At 38.0% G+C, this 15,354-nt stretch overlaps 1 protein-coding gene across 2 annotated transcripts; it reads left to right on the top strand.

Annotated features, from left to right (window-relative positions):
* Nucleotides 1-1,436: 1,436 nt before the first annotated feature.
* Nucleotides 1,437-15,076, top strand: LOC133988008 (forkhead box protein P1-B-like). Of its 2 annotated transcripts, XM_062427525.1 has the most exons (16): nt 1,437-1,503; nt 3,870-4,010; nt 8,306-8,443; nt 8,537-8,626; nt 9,611-9,731; nt 9,898-10,003; nt 10,110-10,217; nt 10,888-10,975; nt 11,340-11,417; nt 11,527-11,722; nt 12,124-12,200; nt 12,352-12,453; nt 12,616-12,743; nt 13,868-13,922; nt 14,141-14,307; nt 14,455-15,076. In XM_062427525.1, exons 2-16 carry the CDS (start codon nt 3,885-3,887, stop codon nt 14,615-14,617), a joined length of 1,743 nt encoding a protein of 580 aa, XP_062283509.1. In that variant the 5' UTR covers nt 1,437-1,503; nt 3,870-3,884; the 3' UTR covers nt 14,618-15,076. The 2 variants fall into 2 exon arrangements, with proteins under 2 accessions (XP_062283509.1, XP_062283508.1); XM_062427524.1 differs by having other exon boundaries at nt 8,306-8,626.
* The last annotated feature ends 278 nt before the right edge of the window (nt 15,077-15,354 follow it).

Genomic DNA, 15,354 nt, shown 5'->3' on the forward strand with positions numbered 1-15,354 from the left:
ATATTTTTGAGATTTTCTGTTTCTGAATAAATTGGCATAAAGAATGATAAAAATAATAAAATATTCTGCAGTATTATTTTCTGAGTTATATGATATATTTGAGGTTAAAAAAGTATGCAGAGTTGAGAGCTTCAGAAAGGTTTTTGGGATATTTCACTTTCAAAGAACAGGTGTGTGATGATTATGATGATTTAAGGTTTAAGGTAAAAGAAGCATCGATGTGCAGATGATAAGTGGGGTAATTTTTGTTATTTATTATTTACTAGCTTGAGTGATTTTAATAAAGAGTTAAATTCTAGGAGGAAAGGTGCAATTTTAGGTGATGTGTTGGAGAATTTCTGTTTATGAATAAAAATCTGGCATAAAGAATGACAAAATTAATAAGATATTCTGTAGCATTATTCTCTGAGTTATAATAGTAGATGATATCATTGAGGTTAACCCTTACATACTGTTCATATTCTGACTCATAATTACTCTCGTCACCAATTCACATGCATAAAGTCCCTGTCAGTAATAAATGAATGTTTGATTAGTCCTTCTGTTTGATTAATCAACATTTACATAAAAATGTGGATCAGCTGCACAATTTTTTTTGTAATGATGCATTTTATTTTCATTTTTAAATACTGTGGGTCACATTAGGAAAAATCTGGCTAAAATAAATGTGTATATGGTGTCATTACAGATCTCAAATGGAAACAATTGGTAAAATTTGACAGCTTCAGAAAGGTTTTTTTTTGGATATTTCACATTCAAAGAACAGATGTGAGATGGTTTCTGTATAATGTTTACAAAAAGGTGCAAGAAATATCAAATATTCATGAACTTACCGATCAGATAATTAGTATTGGGCAGGGGCGATTCTAGGATCAGACCTTTAGAGGGGCTCAGCTCCTAATGAGAATTTGACATACAATCACCTGCAAGTGTTCAAACACCCTGCTAAATTCCACATTTCAGTGAATAACGTAAATTACAACAAGAAATAACATAGCAGAGTGGTCTACTATAATGTATGATAATAATGGTTCAGAATAAACAATGACAGACTTCTACAGAAAGGGCTTTAAGATAGTTAATGACCCCTGAGGGAAAGACAATATTAATGACAGAACTATCCAAAGTACATTAAACCTGTTAAAATAAAACCATTTGAAACTGTAGCATAGGTGTTTGTCTCATCTCTAACAGACAGGCTCGCATAATAATTAAAGTTGCATGAAATCATTTTTAGGGGGAAAAATTTCAATAATAATTTATTTATTTTTAGGGGTGCTGAGATTGCCCCTGGTATTGGGTAAAAATATTTTAATGTAGGATTCATTTTGAGGTGATCTGAAACAGTCCCGCGTGTGAGCATGACGTCACCATTGTTTACTTTTACGTAAACCACGCCCTCTGTTAGCAACTTGTGGCTAGCTCGCTACCAAGGAAGGCACTCCGAGGTTTACTCTTCAGCCGCCACCCCGAGTCAAAGATTGTCCACCTGTACACAATTCGGTGAGTAAACGTCAATTATACCAGCTCGCTAAAAAACACACACGCTAGATGAATTATCAATTTAACATCATTCATTGTGATATAAAACGAAAAAAAGAGAGAGAGTGAGAGAGAAACGTCTCTTGTAAGCTAGCGTTAGGACTGGCTGCTAGCTTTTGTGTGGACTGTTAAACGCTATCCGCCAGGTGGGTTTGAAAACAGTTTTTCAGCCCCATCTAACATATGTTATTAAAGACAGAAAACAGACAACGCTAAGTTATTTTTATAGTTAACATATTAAACTTTTAAACATCTCGTTTTCTCCGTTAATATCTAGCTAAAAGGTTCAAATCAGCAACGCAAACCTTTAAGACTGCAATGGCTGGTGTTAACGGATATCGACTCCATTCATCATACGTTTAGCTAACTGAAATCACATAATGTTATATAAAAAAACACATATAATATAAGTATTATCACAGCGTATAAACATAGCTTACATTACATCACGTTAATTTAAAAGTGTGGGGTTTTAGGTGTTGATTGGAGGGTTATAAATGGGTTTGGGTGTGCGCACTGTGCTCTCTGGAAAGTCAGCTAACTTAGGTGTAACGTTATTATGTAAACATGATTTATTAAGCAGATATCACAATACAAGAGTTAAATCTTTATGTAAACGAGCTTGTCAAGCCATAGGTTGTTGTTTTTTTAATGACTGCCACGAAGACATTGCACACTTGATACGTAGATTTTTTTTTTTAAGAGTGAGTGCATCATAAACTATTAAATGCAACAGCTTAGATCCAAACCATGGAGAAAGTTGAAGGTAATACAAAGTAACACTAGGCTAACATGTATTTTTGATAAATAGTGGATAATCTCGTGGATTTTTCTGTATCATTCCTATCCAGTAGTTAAAATATATATTTATTTATACTAATTCCCATTTATTCATAGGTATTTAATGATGTATGAGCTTTTCTATTTGGGCATTAGTTAACTATAGCTGTTTTGATGAAGCTTTTTAATGGCTTATGTGTGCTTCAAGTCTGCTTTAAAACAGGGGGTGTCTGTTGTTTGCTCTTTCTTTGCAGTGTTTCCTTTTCATTCTTTTCTACTTATAGAAAGTTGCTCCTGTGTTGCATTTTAAATACAGTAAAAAAAGAGACATTTGTGCTTATTACACAGCCCGTCCCTAATACAGCTGTACTGTAGCACTATTATCCCATTATTATAATACTATAGTATCTTAGATATGTTGTTATCTATAATTCTTAATGGATATCATGTGAAATGGCCCCAGTAGTTGAGCCTGGCTCTTGCAGCAAAAATCACTCCCACCCCCAACATCTTCAGAAATGACAAGGAAACACTGTTCTTTGTCTCGAGGACTAATCCTGATCCTGAAAGCAAAAGTAAACAGTGTGGAAACGTTACCAGCAACTGCCTGTTATGATTAGATCGGTTTTAAACCTCAGTTGCAGGAATTACTTCAGTTTTCACCATCTTTAGTTCAAACTTGGCTATGACACATCACTGTGCTCCAGTCATCACCTCTTAGTCATTTTAAAGGCAGGAAACTCTATTTTTTTCTTTCTTCTTTTATTTGACTAAACTGCCATGATTTCATCTGAGTGTATGTAGTCTAATCAGATCATCAGTCAGGTGTAGTCTGTATGTGAAGTTGGCTCTCAGTGGTGCCTAAATGATTGATAGATTGAACAGACAATTTCAAGATGTGCATTTTTGATCGTTGGGTAAACCTTAAAAATAATATTATCCTCGAGGCGGTTTGGTCTGTTTCATTCGAGGCTTTCTGTGTAGGTTTCCATCTGCTCACTTTATTTTTTGCCCACTTTGTTTACCTTTGTTTATGCTGTTTAGCTTTTGACTCAAACACTCCCAAGCTGTATACATAAAAGCCTACTTGTGCATTGTACTACCTGCCACAGCCGTTTATCGCACCACCTGGTTAATGGTAAATTGTTCCAGAAAGAAGATATGTTTGCACATAAATACGGACCCAGGGCCCCTGTGTTTACAGTAGTCATGGCAGCACTTGGTTATTCAACAAATAGACCTAGCATGTTCCTCTCTCACTTGTAGAGGAGAATGTTTGTCTTGGTGGGTACAACTATAAGAGTGCAGTTATTAACTTCCATTTTTAACATTCAAAAACAAGTTTCTTTCATATGGTGAATGACTATTTAGCACTTTCAGAGACCATTTTATAGCTACAACTGTAAAAATTATCTCAGACAATGGACCTCTGATTACAATGTGTGGTACCAGCTTTATCAAAATCATCCACAATGTCTGTCTGTATTGGATTTTTATCGTTCAGCTTTATCTGGTTGTTTTTCATTTACACTAATTTCCTTTCTCAGGTTAGTGAAGTCCAGATGCATGAGTCTGGGTCAGAACCAATAAGTCACACCATTACAGCGATTCACACAGAGAACGGGAATAGTTCTGAAAATGAGAGTCGACTGAGGAGCGGCCAGACTCCTCCTCCAGAGGCACCCCGGGTCAGTCATTCCCAGCTGCATCTGTTCAACACATCAGCATTTTTTATTATTTTTTTTGGTTTGTTTTTTGGTTTGGTTGTTTGTTTTTACAAGCATCATTTTTTACACCTATAAAACGCTGTGCATGCAGAGCTGAAAGGATTAGTTAATTCACTGATTAGTAGTCAGACAGAAAATTTATTGGCAACTATTTTGATTGTTTATTAATCGGTTGAGTAATTTTTTCTGCTTCCTGTTTCACAAATGATCTCAAATTAACTGTTTTTACAAACATATTTTTTGTGTTTTTGCATCTTGGACTGTTAGTCAGACTAAAAAAAGTAATTTGAAAATGTCGTCTTGGGGTCTGGGAAATTGTGATTAAGCCATGATTAATCAAGAATATAATCAGCACATGAATCAAAAATGAAACTAATTGTGGAAATAGTATTACTGTTACTGTTTTTAATATTGTATTATTGTTAAATGAGTCATTTGCAACAACATTTGCTCAAACAGTCAAGATTTTAATAAGTCTGGTGAAACTGAAAACAAGGGAACACATACGTTTGCACAGTCTTGATTTTCTGGTTATGTTTGATTTAAAACATGGACACACATGAGCCATAAGCCACCGGTATATAAGGCAGGTGTGTGAGTAGAAGTGGGTGAAAACAGACAAGAATGTACAGTATGATGCATAGATAGATGGAAAACACATTGATTTATATATTTATTTTGCATTCAGTAACTGTTATCTGTTAGTTTTGATACTACAGACACAGTTTGGTCAGTACTCGGCTTGAATGGCGTCACGCTACACAGACAAACGTCATTGTGTTCAGAGTTGCTTAAATGTTTTTTGCTGTTGCGTGCATTTCTGCTGCTTTGTTTCAATGCCGTGCAGCTGCATAAGGGAATGTGTAAATGTTTGTTCTTAATGTAACGTGTTTTGCAACAGATGCAGTTCCTCATTCAAGTGTGAATCACAATTAGTCGTGTTGCATTCAAGTTTCTGTACATCATCATATACTTTTTTTTGTCAGCAGTCATGATAGCAGACATTTATTACTAAATGAGATTGTAGGTTTATTTTAACATAGTATTTTGTGGGGTTTTGTTTTTACATGATTGAGGTACCTCTCTCTCCCTCTCTGTCTTCTTCATTCTGTCATGTTTTATATTTATGCTGAAGGGGCGCTCAGCGAGGGGGGAGGTTGTGCTAAGGTTTGAAAGGGGAGGGAGAGCAAAACTCATGCTGGGCGGAGAGAGAGAGAGCGAGAGCGGAGTGTTATATTGTGAGTTTTGTTTATGCTCAAATCATGTAGGTTAGCGAGTCCCTGTTTGAGGTTTTTTTGAAAGGCTGAACGTTACCGCTGAGCAGCAGTTGTTGTTTTTTGTTTTGTTCAGTTTCTAGACAGACTTTTAAATGGAGACCCTCAGGTTTGTCCAACTATTTTCTTAATACATTTTCTGAGATCATTGCAGGAGGCTATTCTCAATTTTTAAATGTTAGTATTGTGCCTATTTGTGTGTGTGTGTGTGTGTGTGTGTGTGTGTGTGTGTGTGTGTGTGTGTGTGTGTGTGTGTGTGTGTGTGTGTGTGTGTGTGTGTCATATTTCTGTGGTTGTGTAATTTAATATATATATTTATTTTTTAGATTTCATCATCCTGAATCTTCACTTATCACCAAATGTGTGTGTGTGTGTTTTTGTGAATGTCACTCTTATTTTTTACAGGCTGCAACCATTAGTACATATGAGCAAATATTCAATCTCACAAGGGGGGAAAGGCAGATTGTTTGTTTTTCAGCAAGTTTTCAGCTTTTCCGTGTGCTGTCAGTCATCTCAGAGTTCACAAGACCAGTCTTGCGGGAACGGATCAATGTTTACACTCTGTTGCTCACTGGTATGACTTTCAACAATAACAACAACAGAAGATGTTTGGACTTGCTGGCTACCATGGCAACAGGGATTAGGCAAAGGCTGTTGTTGTGTTGATGGTGTCCACAAAAAAAAAAGAGAGGGGGCCAACTGGCTCTGTTTGTGGGACAGACCTGTTTTCTTTGCCTTGGTGGCCACCTCTGCAGCATTGAATTTCATTTAAAAAAAAAAAAAAAGAAAGAAAGAAAAGGACAAACTAGGAGGCAGTCGTCTGTTATTGTTAGCCCAAAGCCTGTGTGAAATTCACTGTCAGTTTATTTACCTGATTCAAAACAGACTGTGCCTTGGAGAGAAATGTTTGTTTGTGGTTCAGACCTTAATTAAAATATGAATCTTAAGTTCTGTTTTTGTAAACAGACTCTGTATGCTTTTTTATTCATTATTTATATCTCTGTGCAATTTTGATTACTGTGTTTATGTTTACTGTAAACATCCCTTGAGCTGTGAGGCTTGACAGTGAGGGGGAGGGGTGTGGTAATTGCTGCAAGCCGAGCAGAGGATGTTGTTGTTTTTGTGGTGCTGGTTGTTGTTGTCGTTTTTTTTGGTTGGAATTTAATTCCCTCAAGCCATCTGCTGATGTTGTTGTTTACTTGTTGTTGTTGTTTTTTGGTTTATTTTTAGCTGAAAATGGCTCTAGAGCAAAGGTCAAGGCTTGAGAGACTGACAAGTGAGTTAGGGGAATAATTATCAAGCAGTGCTGTGAGTGACTATATGTTCTTATTTATCTTTTGAGAAAGAGGCGTAGGAGTTCAGTCACAGGGAAAAACCAGAGGAGGGAAAAAAAGGCAGGGAATCAATTAAATTGATTATTGCAACATTTACATTTACACACAGTTGCTCAGTAAATAGATCTCTCCTCACAATAAACATACATGTCTGCTTTTACACTATATATTTATTTTTGTAAAGTGTGTTAAGAAACCTTATACTATGTTCAGACACCATATTTAACTAAAGCTGTAACTTTTCTTTTTACTTTATGTCAGAATATTTGGGCCATTGACTTTATATAAATATGGACGATATAACGGCTCCGCAAAAGTGAAGCCAGAATATCTCGATCGCCCCCTGGTGGCCAGCTCCAGTTTAGGTCATACATTTTTATTTTTGTAAAATGTGTGAAGACACCTTTGACTTTGCACTTTTAAGTAAACCCACCTACCATATTATTTAACTAAAGCTGTAAGTTTTCTCTTTCTTTTATATCAGAGTATTTGGAGCATTGACTTTAAATAAATATGGATGATAGACCAGCTCCGCAAAAGTGAAGCTAGAATATCTTGATCGCCCCCTGCTGGCTGACGGCAGTATAGATAATAAATTCTGCCCTCTCCATGTTAGCGAAGGGGACGTGAGCCAAACTAAAAGAAATCAAAGTACACGTAAATAAAAATCCCAAATATGGCATCTATCCTTTTAGGTACTTCTTAACATGCTGACACAAAAGTTACAGAAAGTTTGATCAAAACTTTCAGATTGCTCAAGTATTGTTTAAATAATTCAGGAGGAAACCATGTAAAAAAGAGGGTGGTACGCTTGTTGGTTGGGGTGGTTTATTTGGGGTAAAGCAGTCTGGTTAAGTGGTTTTTTTTGGGATAAATTTGTTATTTAATGAGTTAATTGAAGATATAAAAAGGGGGTGTAACTGATGTGACTGCTGCTCTTAAACCTTCATCAGGCAGTGGGGCGGCTGACAGGGCGTGTCCCGCAGACAGCCTTCCTGTCGCCTTGCTTCAAATGATGTCATACAAGCAAGATGGCAGCTCCTGGAGATAGGAGATATTTTGGCTTGACTTTTGCACAGCAATAGGAAGTGGAGACATGCCATTCATATGTATACATAGACAATGATTTAGACCAGCGGCACATTGCAAAGATGAGAACAGACTGAAGTCAGCACAAACCATTTCCTGTGGGTTCATAAATAACCTGCTGTTCAGCTGTTGAAACTTACTCAGACTCGTCTATTTCAATTTCACTTTTAGCCCGACTTTGAATTTTAATTATTTTGGATACGAGGGGGCATCCCTGCAAGTAATTTCTTTTCATCCTGCCACCCTGCTGCCACTGTGAAACTTCTGTTAGCAACTAGGTTACCAAGTTTACACGACCAAGACAGCTGAAGTCTATCTATGCTGTTATCCCTCACCCTGATAAAAGAGATATGGTTCCTTGTTGATATGTAAATGTACTGATTGTGTGCACAAGAATTGCGTCTATACAGTAGATTGGATGGAAGTAGCGAGAACACACATACACGTACCCAGAAAAGTCTGTTAAATTTTCTCCTGTGACAGACTTGGCTTTTGCGGTGTTATCTCTGTTTTTGTGGTATTGATTTAACTGACATGTTATGATGTTTGGATGTTGCAGGTTCCATTGTCGTTGTCTATGATGACCCCACCAGCCGAGGCTCCACAGCAGCTGCAGCAAACATCACAACAACAGATTCTCAATCCCCAGCAGCTCCAAGCCCTGCTCCAGCAGCAGAAAGCACTCATGTTACACCAGGTAATGTATTGTAAGAGGACTTATGTGTTTGTTGTTGTTTACATTGACCAGATTTTTTTTTGTTTAACTCAAATTTCACCAACGTGTCTGCAGCAACAAATACAAGAGGTCTTCAAGAATCAGCAAGAGCAGCTAAGTCTGCAGCTGCTACAACAGAAGAATGCCGGGATTGTTAGCCAAGAGGTAATCTTTATTTATCATAGCAATATTCAGATAATTTCACTTATATTTAATTATTATAACCATATTTATTTTGCAACAAGGATAGTAATTTCCAGTATTAGGGACAAGTCTGATACACTTCAGTAGCACTAAGGGCTAAATGACTGAAGACTCATAATAATCATAATACTCATAATAATAATTATAAACAGTTACTCATTACACTAAGTGTGACATATCATTTCCCTTAGAAGACAAGGAGTAAACACATCCAGGCTTTTCATGGCGTGTAATTCATACACAGAATGCATTTTAGGGTGAAACTATAACCGCTTTCTCAGATCTGGCTTACACAGGAGCTGTTTTTATAGGTTGGATGTGCTTATTTGTAATGATTTCCTGTCTCAGTGTGTTCTGAAATCCGTCGTCCACTTGCAGCCTTAACATGAAATTCATAACCCGAGCAGGCACTTCTCTGAGTGCACAAGGCAGGAAATTCTGAGAATATTTTGTTGCGTTCCAAATGTGCTCTGCGTAATTTTGATGAAAACACAACTGGGCATTTCTTCTGTTAGGTTCGTTGTTTACAAGCAAAATGAAGGAAAAACTGGAAGTGCTGCTCCCCACAATGTTTTACAACCGAGAATATTATCCTAAAAATAAACAGCCTCAGACCTGTGTCACGGCTCAAATAGTTGTTTGCTTTTTCATCTTAAATGGCTAACACATGCTGATTTGATTGCCATTGTGAGCAAGGTTATTGACAGCACTCGACTTTATGGTTTTATGGTGTGTGTGCGTGTGTGTGAGAGAGTGTGTGCGTGGGTTGCATTTTCAAGCCTACACAATATTTTACTCCTCTATCTTATGAAAGAGTAAATCCATATTAGATGAAGATTTCTTTCCTAAACCGAACTGTTGACATGACCCAGAATAAACTGTATTAGGTATGAAAAACAAGGAAGGCAGTCACTCATTGATGTTTGGCTTTTCTTTCTGACACAGCTCACATCTCAGCAGATTGCCATCCAGCAGCAGCTCCTTCAGGTGCAGCAGCAACATCTGCTCAACCTGCAGAGGCAAGGCCTGCTGTCTGTCCTTCCCACCAGCCCCATCACAGTCCCAGGTATGCTCTCCTGTGGTTTTTATTGCATTTTTGTAGAGCAAATACTTTCAGGTGCAAACACTGATGCAAGAGTTAATGTAATTAGGTGCTTCCTCATGCACAGGGAATTAAATCCCACTATAGTATGACACAACAGCTTATCTCTAGTGTATATGTGCAATTTCAGGCTGTGAGAACAGTAGCATCCTGTCCACTGGCGGGGACACCAGAGAGTCTTCCAGTCTACTGTCTACCATAAATGGTCATCACACTCTCATAAAGAGGAAAGAAAGGTGCTTCACAAATCCTCTATACATCCTCTTCCATCCTCTGGTTGTGCCATCACGTTTCAGATTCAGAGATGTGTCATTAACAGTCCATTACTTGTACTCGTTGCAGTGCATCACTGGATGAAAACACACCAAATAGCCATCCTCTGTATGGAAATGGCATGTGTAAATGGCCTGGCTGTGAGACTGTCTTTGGAGACTTTCAGGCATTTCTCAAGTGAGTAGTGAAACCTTGCATACATCTAAAGATAGAGACTGTATACAGGAAAGACTTTTTTTCTGTATTTCGCATTATGTAGAAGATATTTGTACATTTAATTTAATTCTCTTTAATTAACAGCTGTTCTCATAGTATTTTACAGATTTTTTTTGTTTATTGTTTTTCTCTTTTTATATTATCCAGAATTATTTAATTTTGTATATTTTTGACTGCTATGCACCACAGCACCGAGGCAAATTCCCTGTATGTGCAAACCTACTCGGCAATAAACATTTCTCATGTAATGAGAGCTCACTATCAGTATAAGAACAGGAGTTTGCTGTACATCTACATTGGGAAGTCATTTATATCATTGTATAAATATTATTTCCCCCTGATTGTGTGTTTATTTTTGTTGTTTAGATGACTGTAGTATGTCAGCCTCTATTTCAACAAATGATCAACATGCAAACTGCAACTTGCAACATGAGATCATTTCCAGTCGTGTTCATTTTGACACCTTTACAACACCAAACTTGTAAACTATGCATGAGCACACAAGAGAACTGTAGGACTCTGCCCGATCTGAATGTAAGCAATGTTCATGAGTGGCTTTTGTGAAACAGGTCTCTGCAAAGCATGTGGTGTTCCTAAAGCATGTCATGACTTTGAATTTATTTGTTTGCAGACATTTGAACAGTGAACATACACTCGATGACAAGAGCACAGCACAGTGTCGTGTGCAGATGCAGGTGGTTCAGCAGCTGGAACTGCAGGTATGCGTTCGATTTATTTTCTTATTTTTTAATCAGACAACCAACTGTTGATTAATCAACATCAGTGTGCTGTCCCAAAGAGAAATTGCTTGGCAGAGTGAGGCATCCTGTCCTCTTTCCTGTCTGAAAACTCTTTGAAAGGGAAAAGCTTTCAAAGAGTTTTCAGAAAAGAAAAAAAAAAAGAATGCCTATTAAATGTGTGCAGTGGTGTTGTGTTTTCACACCAGGGCTGCAAACAGAAGTGATGTCTTTAGATAATTACACATCTCAGGATGCCAGGAAAGACGTCGTTCTCACACCGAATGTCATTTAACTCAAGCCGTGAATTCACCACCTCTCAATTTCTATTTTGGTCCTAACACAGCTGAAGAAGGACAAAGAGCGACTGCAAGCAATGATGGCTCATCTGAAGTCCTCTGAACCCAAACCCGCAGCACAGCCTGTAAGTACCTGCCATGACTGTTTCCTTCAATTAAAATAAATATTGCTTTGCTTGTAGTTACACTGACGCACTCCTGACTCCTCTGTTTTTTTGTTCTTTTTTCTTTCAGGTGAATCTAGCATCTAATGTATCCTTCTCCCAGGCAACATTGCCCAAAGGCCCTCCTCCTATGAGCCTGTCTCAGAGTGCCACGGCACCATCCACACCCCTGACGCCGCTGTCTGAATCCCCTTCAGTCCTCACTCCCAATAGCATGTTCACTGGAACCCCTGTACGGAGGCGGTATAGCCGGTCTGTGAGCCAAGGTAACTGTGAAATCATGAATTAGACGTTAATTAATAGAGAACTGTTCATCGCCGGTTCAGGCTGCAACATGCTTCTACTAAGATACACTTAAGCATAATTTCATAGCGACATAGTTTGTGTTTACAGTAGCTCATAGCGGCTCACAGAGGTGCCGACATGCAAACCTCCAAACTATGTGTCAAACAAACACACCTGTTTGAGCAGGAGTGCATAAAAGGTAGTATAAGAACCCAACCCGAAACTAAAATATTAAAAGAGGCACGCAAGTCATATATTTAGTTCTTATTCATAATTCTTGTGTATGATTTTTTTAAATATTAGTTCAATGTTTCTTCTTTATATCCTGTATTTTACTGTGCATGTGTATGTAATAAAATGGCTCATTGTTGTCTTCCCACAGATATAATTGATAATAAGGAGTTCTACTTGAGCACAGAAGTTAGACCTCCATTTACATATGCCTCTCTCATAAGACAGGTAACGTGTCCTTCGCTTATTTTACACAGCTACAAAAATATCGATGACAATATGAATGTACTTTTTTGCATGACAACCCTGGCTTTCCGAGGCAAAATGAAGCAGATCCACATTTGTTTTTATTCTTCTTCTCCGCTTTCATCTCTTTCAGGCGATATTTGAATCCCCTCGCAATCAGCTGACATTAAATGAAATCTACAACTGGTTCACAAGAAACTTTGCATATTTCAGACGCAATGCAGCAACTTGGAAGGTATTGACTCGGTTACACGTTAAATGTCATTGGCTATTAATATATGAAACAGGGAAAAGGTCTAGAGAAACACATGATTGTATTCACATTTCAATGCAACAAGGTTATTACTAATTTTATACTTGATGAGATCCTAATTTATTCTATTCTTTAATCTTCCAGAATGCTGTCAGACATAATCTCAGCCTCCATAAATGCTTTGTACGGTTGGAAAATGTGAAGGGAGCCGTGTGGACAGTAGATGAGATTGAGTTCCACAGAAGAAGGCCTCAAAAGACTGCTGGTAATGGGTAGGTGTACTTTTAACATGCAGGCTTTTGTGTTTTCACATATTGCTGGAAGTGAGACGCTTTACATCAGCGTACTTGACCTTTTAAGCTCCACCTCATAAGTGCACACATTAGATACACTGTAAACAAGTCTTTTGAGTTTTAAAGGCTTTAAGTGTGCTACTGACAAAATCCAATTTGGCGAGTTCGCACAAGCAAATGCAGGGCTTTGCTAACAACATTAAGTGCCGCATTTGTTGCAGTTTGCACAAACCTGCAAGCTTAACTTCCACACTTTTTTTCCCCACTGTCAGCAATTGGTCAAAAATGTCTTGAGATGATGACTCATTTGTATAGATTGTGCTATACAGACAGTGTCTATATTTTTAGTTACTCTTGATGCCAGCAGTTTGAAACTGCACTGCACATACTATTTGCACATTGGCACCATGTCTTGGTGGAAACACTGTATCCAGCTGACTTTTTAATATCCTTTGCTAAAAGGCTGACATTCACGTCTTGACAAGTTGATGATCCATGTGGCAGGCATGTTAGTCATAGTTTTGTAAAGAAAAGAAAGAAAAATGTGAGAAAGAAAAATGTACGATCAGACTGTTAATTAACTCTAACATGACCCTGTTTGTCTGATTGGCAAACTGATTTATCTTGTATTGTTCATATTTTTGAAGGGTATGTTTCACCTTTAACACTGCACATCTGCACATGCCAGTGCATTTGGTGAATTTGGCTGGACTTGCTCAAGCAAGACAGGCTAAGATCTGTAGCTTCTGTTACCGCCGATAATCACACTGTATTCTTCTGTTACTCACACTTGTACTCTTCTGCTTTTGGTTTTTAAAAGGTTAAAAAAAGGCACCACCCCTGAAAACTCTTTAGAAACAGTATAACTGTCACTGCAGCCCCATGCCCACTGTTTAACAAAGTCTGACAGGCCTGTTTTGCCTTGTTATGGTTGCTAAGATATGATTGGACAATTGCTGTTCGGAAAAGGGATTTAGCAAAAAGCCAATCTCAAGTGCATCAAATTCTGTACTTAGTATGAAGTCAGCACTAACGTATAATGCTTACCTCAGGTCTTACAGATGTTGACACTATATAAATATAACCTTCTGTTTTCTCTGCAGATCTCTGCTGAAGAACTCTCAGAACCGTCAGAGCTATCCTGGGTCTGCTCCTCAGGTAAGACAAATCTACTATTTGAAGCTCTATGTCTGAATAATACATTATGAATAAAATGAGTCTGTTGCAGTGGACTGACAATGATGAAGGATGGCAGTAATGTGTCACACTTTATTGTGCTCCAGTACTATATATTGCAACAGCCTGAAAATGTTAACCACTCAGTTTATTACATGTTGATATTAGTGACAACTGAGAATGTTACTTCTTTTTTTCAGAGTGGTGGTCTGGACTGCAACAACTCGTTCTACAACCCAGCCACTATGGGCAGCATCCCATTACACTCCCTGCCTCACGTTCTCCAGGAGCAGATGAATGGAGCCCTCGCCAATGGATCTGGATACCAAAGTGACAGCAGTGCGACGCAGTCCCCTCCCCAAGCTTTGTAAGTGCCAGCTCCGGGCACCGAAATGGGCCCGTTTCATTCCCCGACCTCCAGTGTATTTGACTCAGCTGTGATTTAATGTAATTATGTGATCACAAGTCCTAATTATGTGTTGTTGTTTTTTCTCTGTCTGTTTATCAAAACCAGCATCAAAGAGGAGCAGGAGGATGAGGAGATATGTGAAAACTATCCCTATGAATCTCCAGAGAGCACAGACGAGCACGGCCACAGCCCAGAGATGAACCACGATGAAGACAACAGCAGCCCGGAGAGGCCCAGCCTTCATCTCGATCGTGTGCCTTCTCTCTGACTGTGAGGTCCAAGTTGTCAGATTCGAGTCCGCCTCGCTCACAGCCTGTGTGACTTTGAAAAGATTCCAAAAACAACAGCTTCATCTACATAACCAAACACTCTTCTTGAGGATTTTTAATTTATTTATCAGCAGTCTTTTTTTTTGTTCTTTAATCTAGCTTTTAATTCTTTCTGTACAGTAGAGTGAGATCACAAAAACACATATGTGAAACTGTTCATGATTTATCTTATTTTATATCTGTATACAGAAGGACCATGATGAGCAGAGAAGCCAAAGCAAAGGGAACATCAATAGTTAGCACTTCACAATGAAATTTTCCCCCCTCTGTGTAGCTACTTTATGCTATGTTAGGGCCACACTACCTGATTTTTCTTCTTTTTTATTTTAGTTATAATATATAAAACTTTGTAGAGGAAGTAAAAATGTTGCTTTAAAAAATTCAAAATGTAAAATGTTCACTGCCAACATGATCTGATATATTTGTATTTAAGGTATAATCAACTGATCAAAAGAATGTGTGACTTCTTTATACTTGTTGGTCTTTTTCACCCCCCACCACAAACATTGCTGAATTTGCTCTAATTGAGCTTGTAAGAGTAGACCTATAGATTTACCATTATTGTAAACCAATGCATCTCTATAAATAATAAATTCCTCATGATAAATGTGGATACTGTGTGTGTCTTTCATCTAGCTTAATGATTGCCTCGGCTTTACGCATTCGTCATTCTCGA

The sequence above is a fragment of the Scomber scombrus genome, chromosome 10 (genome assembly GCF_963691925.1).
Source record: "Scomber scombrus chromosome 10, fScoSco1.1, whole genome shotgun sequence".
In the NCBI taxonomy this organism is placed as follows: domain Eukaryota; kingdom Metazoa; phylum Chordata; class Actinopteri; order Scombriformes; family Scombridae; genus Scomber; species Scomber scombrus.

What these genes read in the sequence shown, in the direction of transcription:
- LOC133988008 (XM_062427524.1), top strand. Translation starts at nt 3,885, where the DNA reads ATGCATGAGTCTGGGTCAGAACCAATAAGTCACACCATTACAGCGATT. An exon ending in TTCAGCAGCTGGAACTGCAG is followed by an intron (nt 10,976 to 11,339) that starts GTATGCGTTCGA and finishes GTCCTAACACAG; the next exon opens with CTGAAGAAGGACAAAGAGCG. An exon ending in CAAAAGACTGCTGGTAATGG is followed by an intron (nt 12,744 to 13,867) that starts GTAGGTGTACTT and finishes TTTTCTCTGCAG; the next exon opens with ATCTCTGCTGAAGAACTCTC.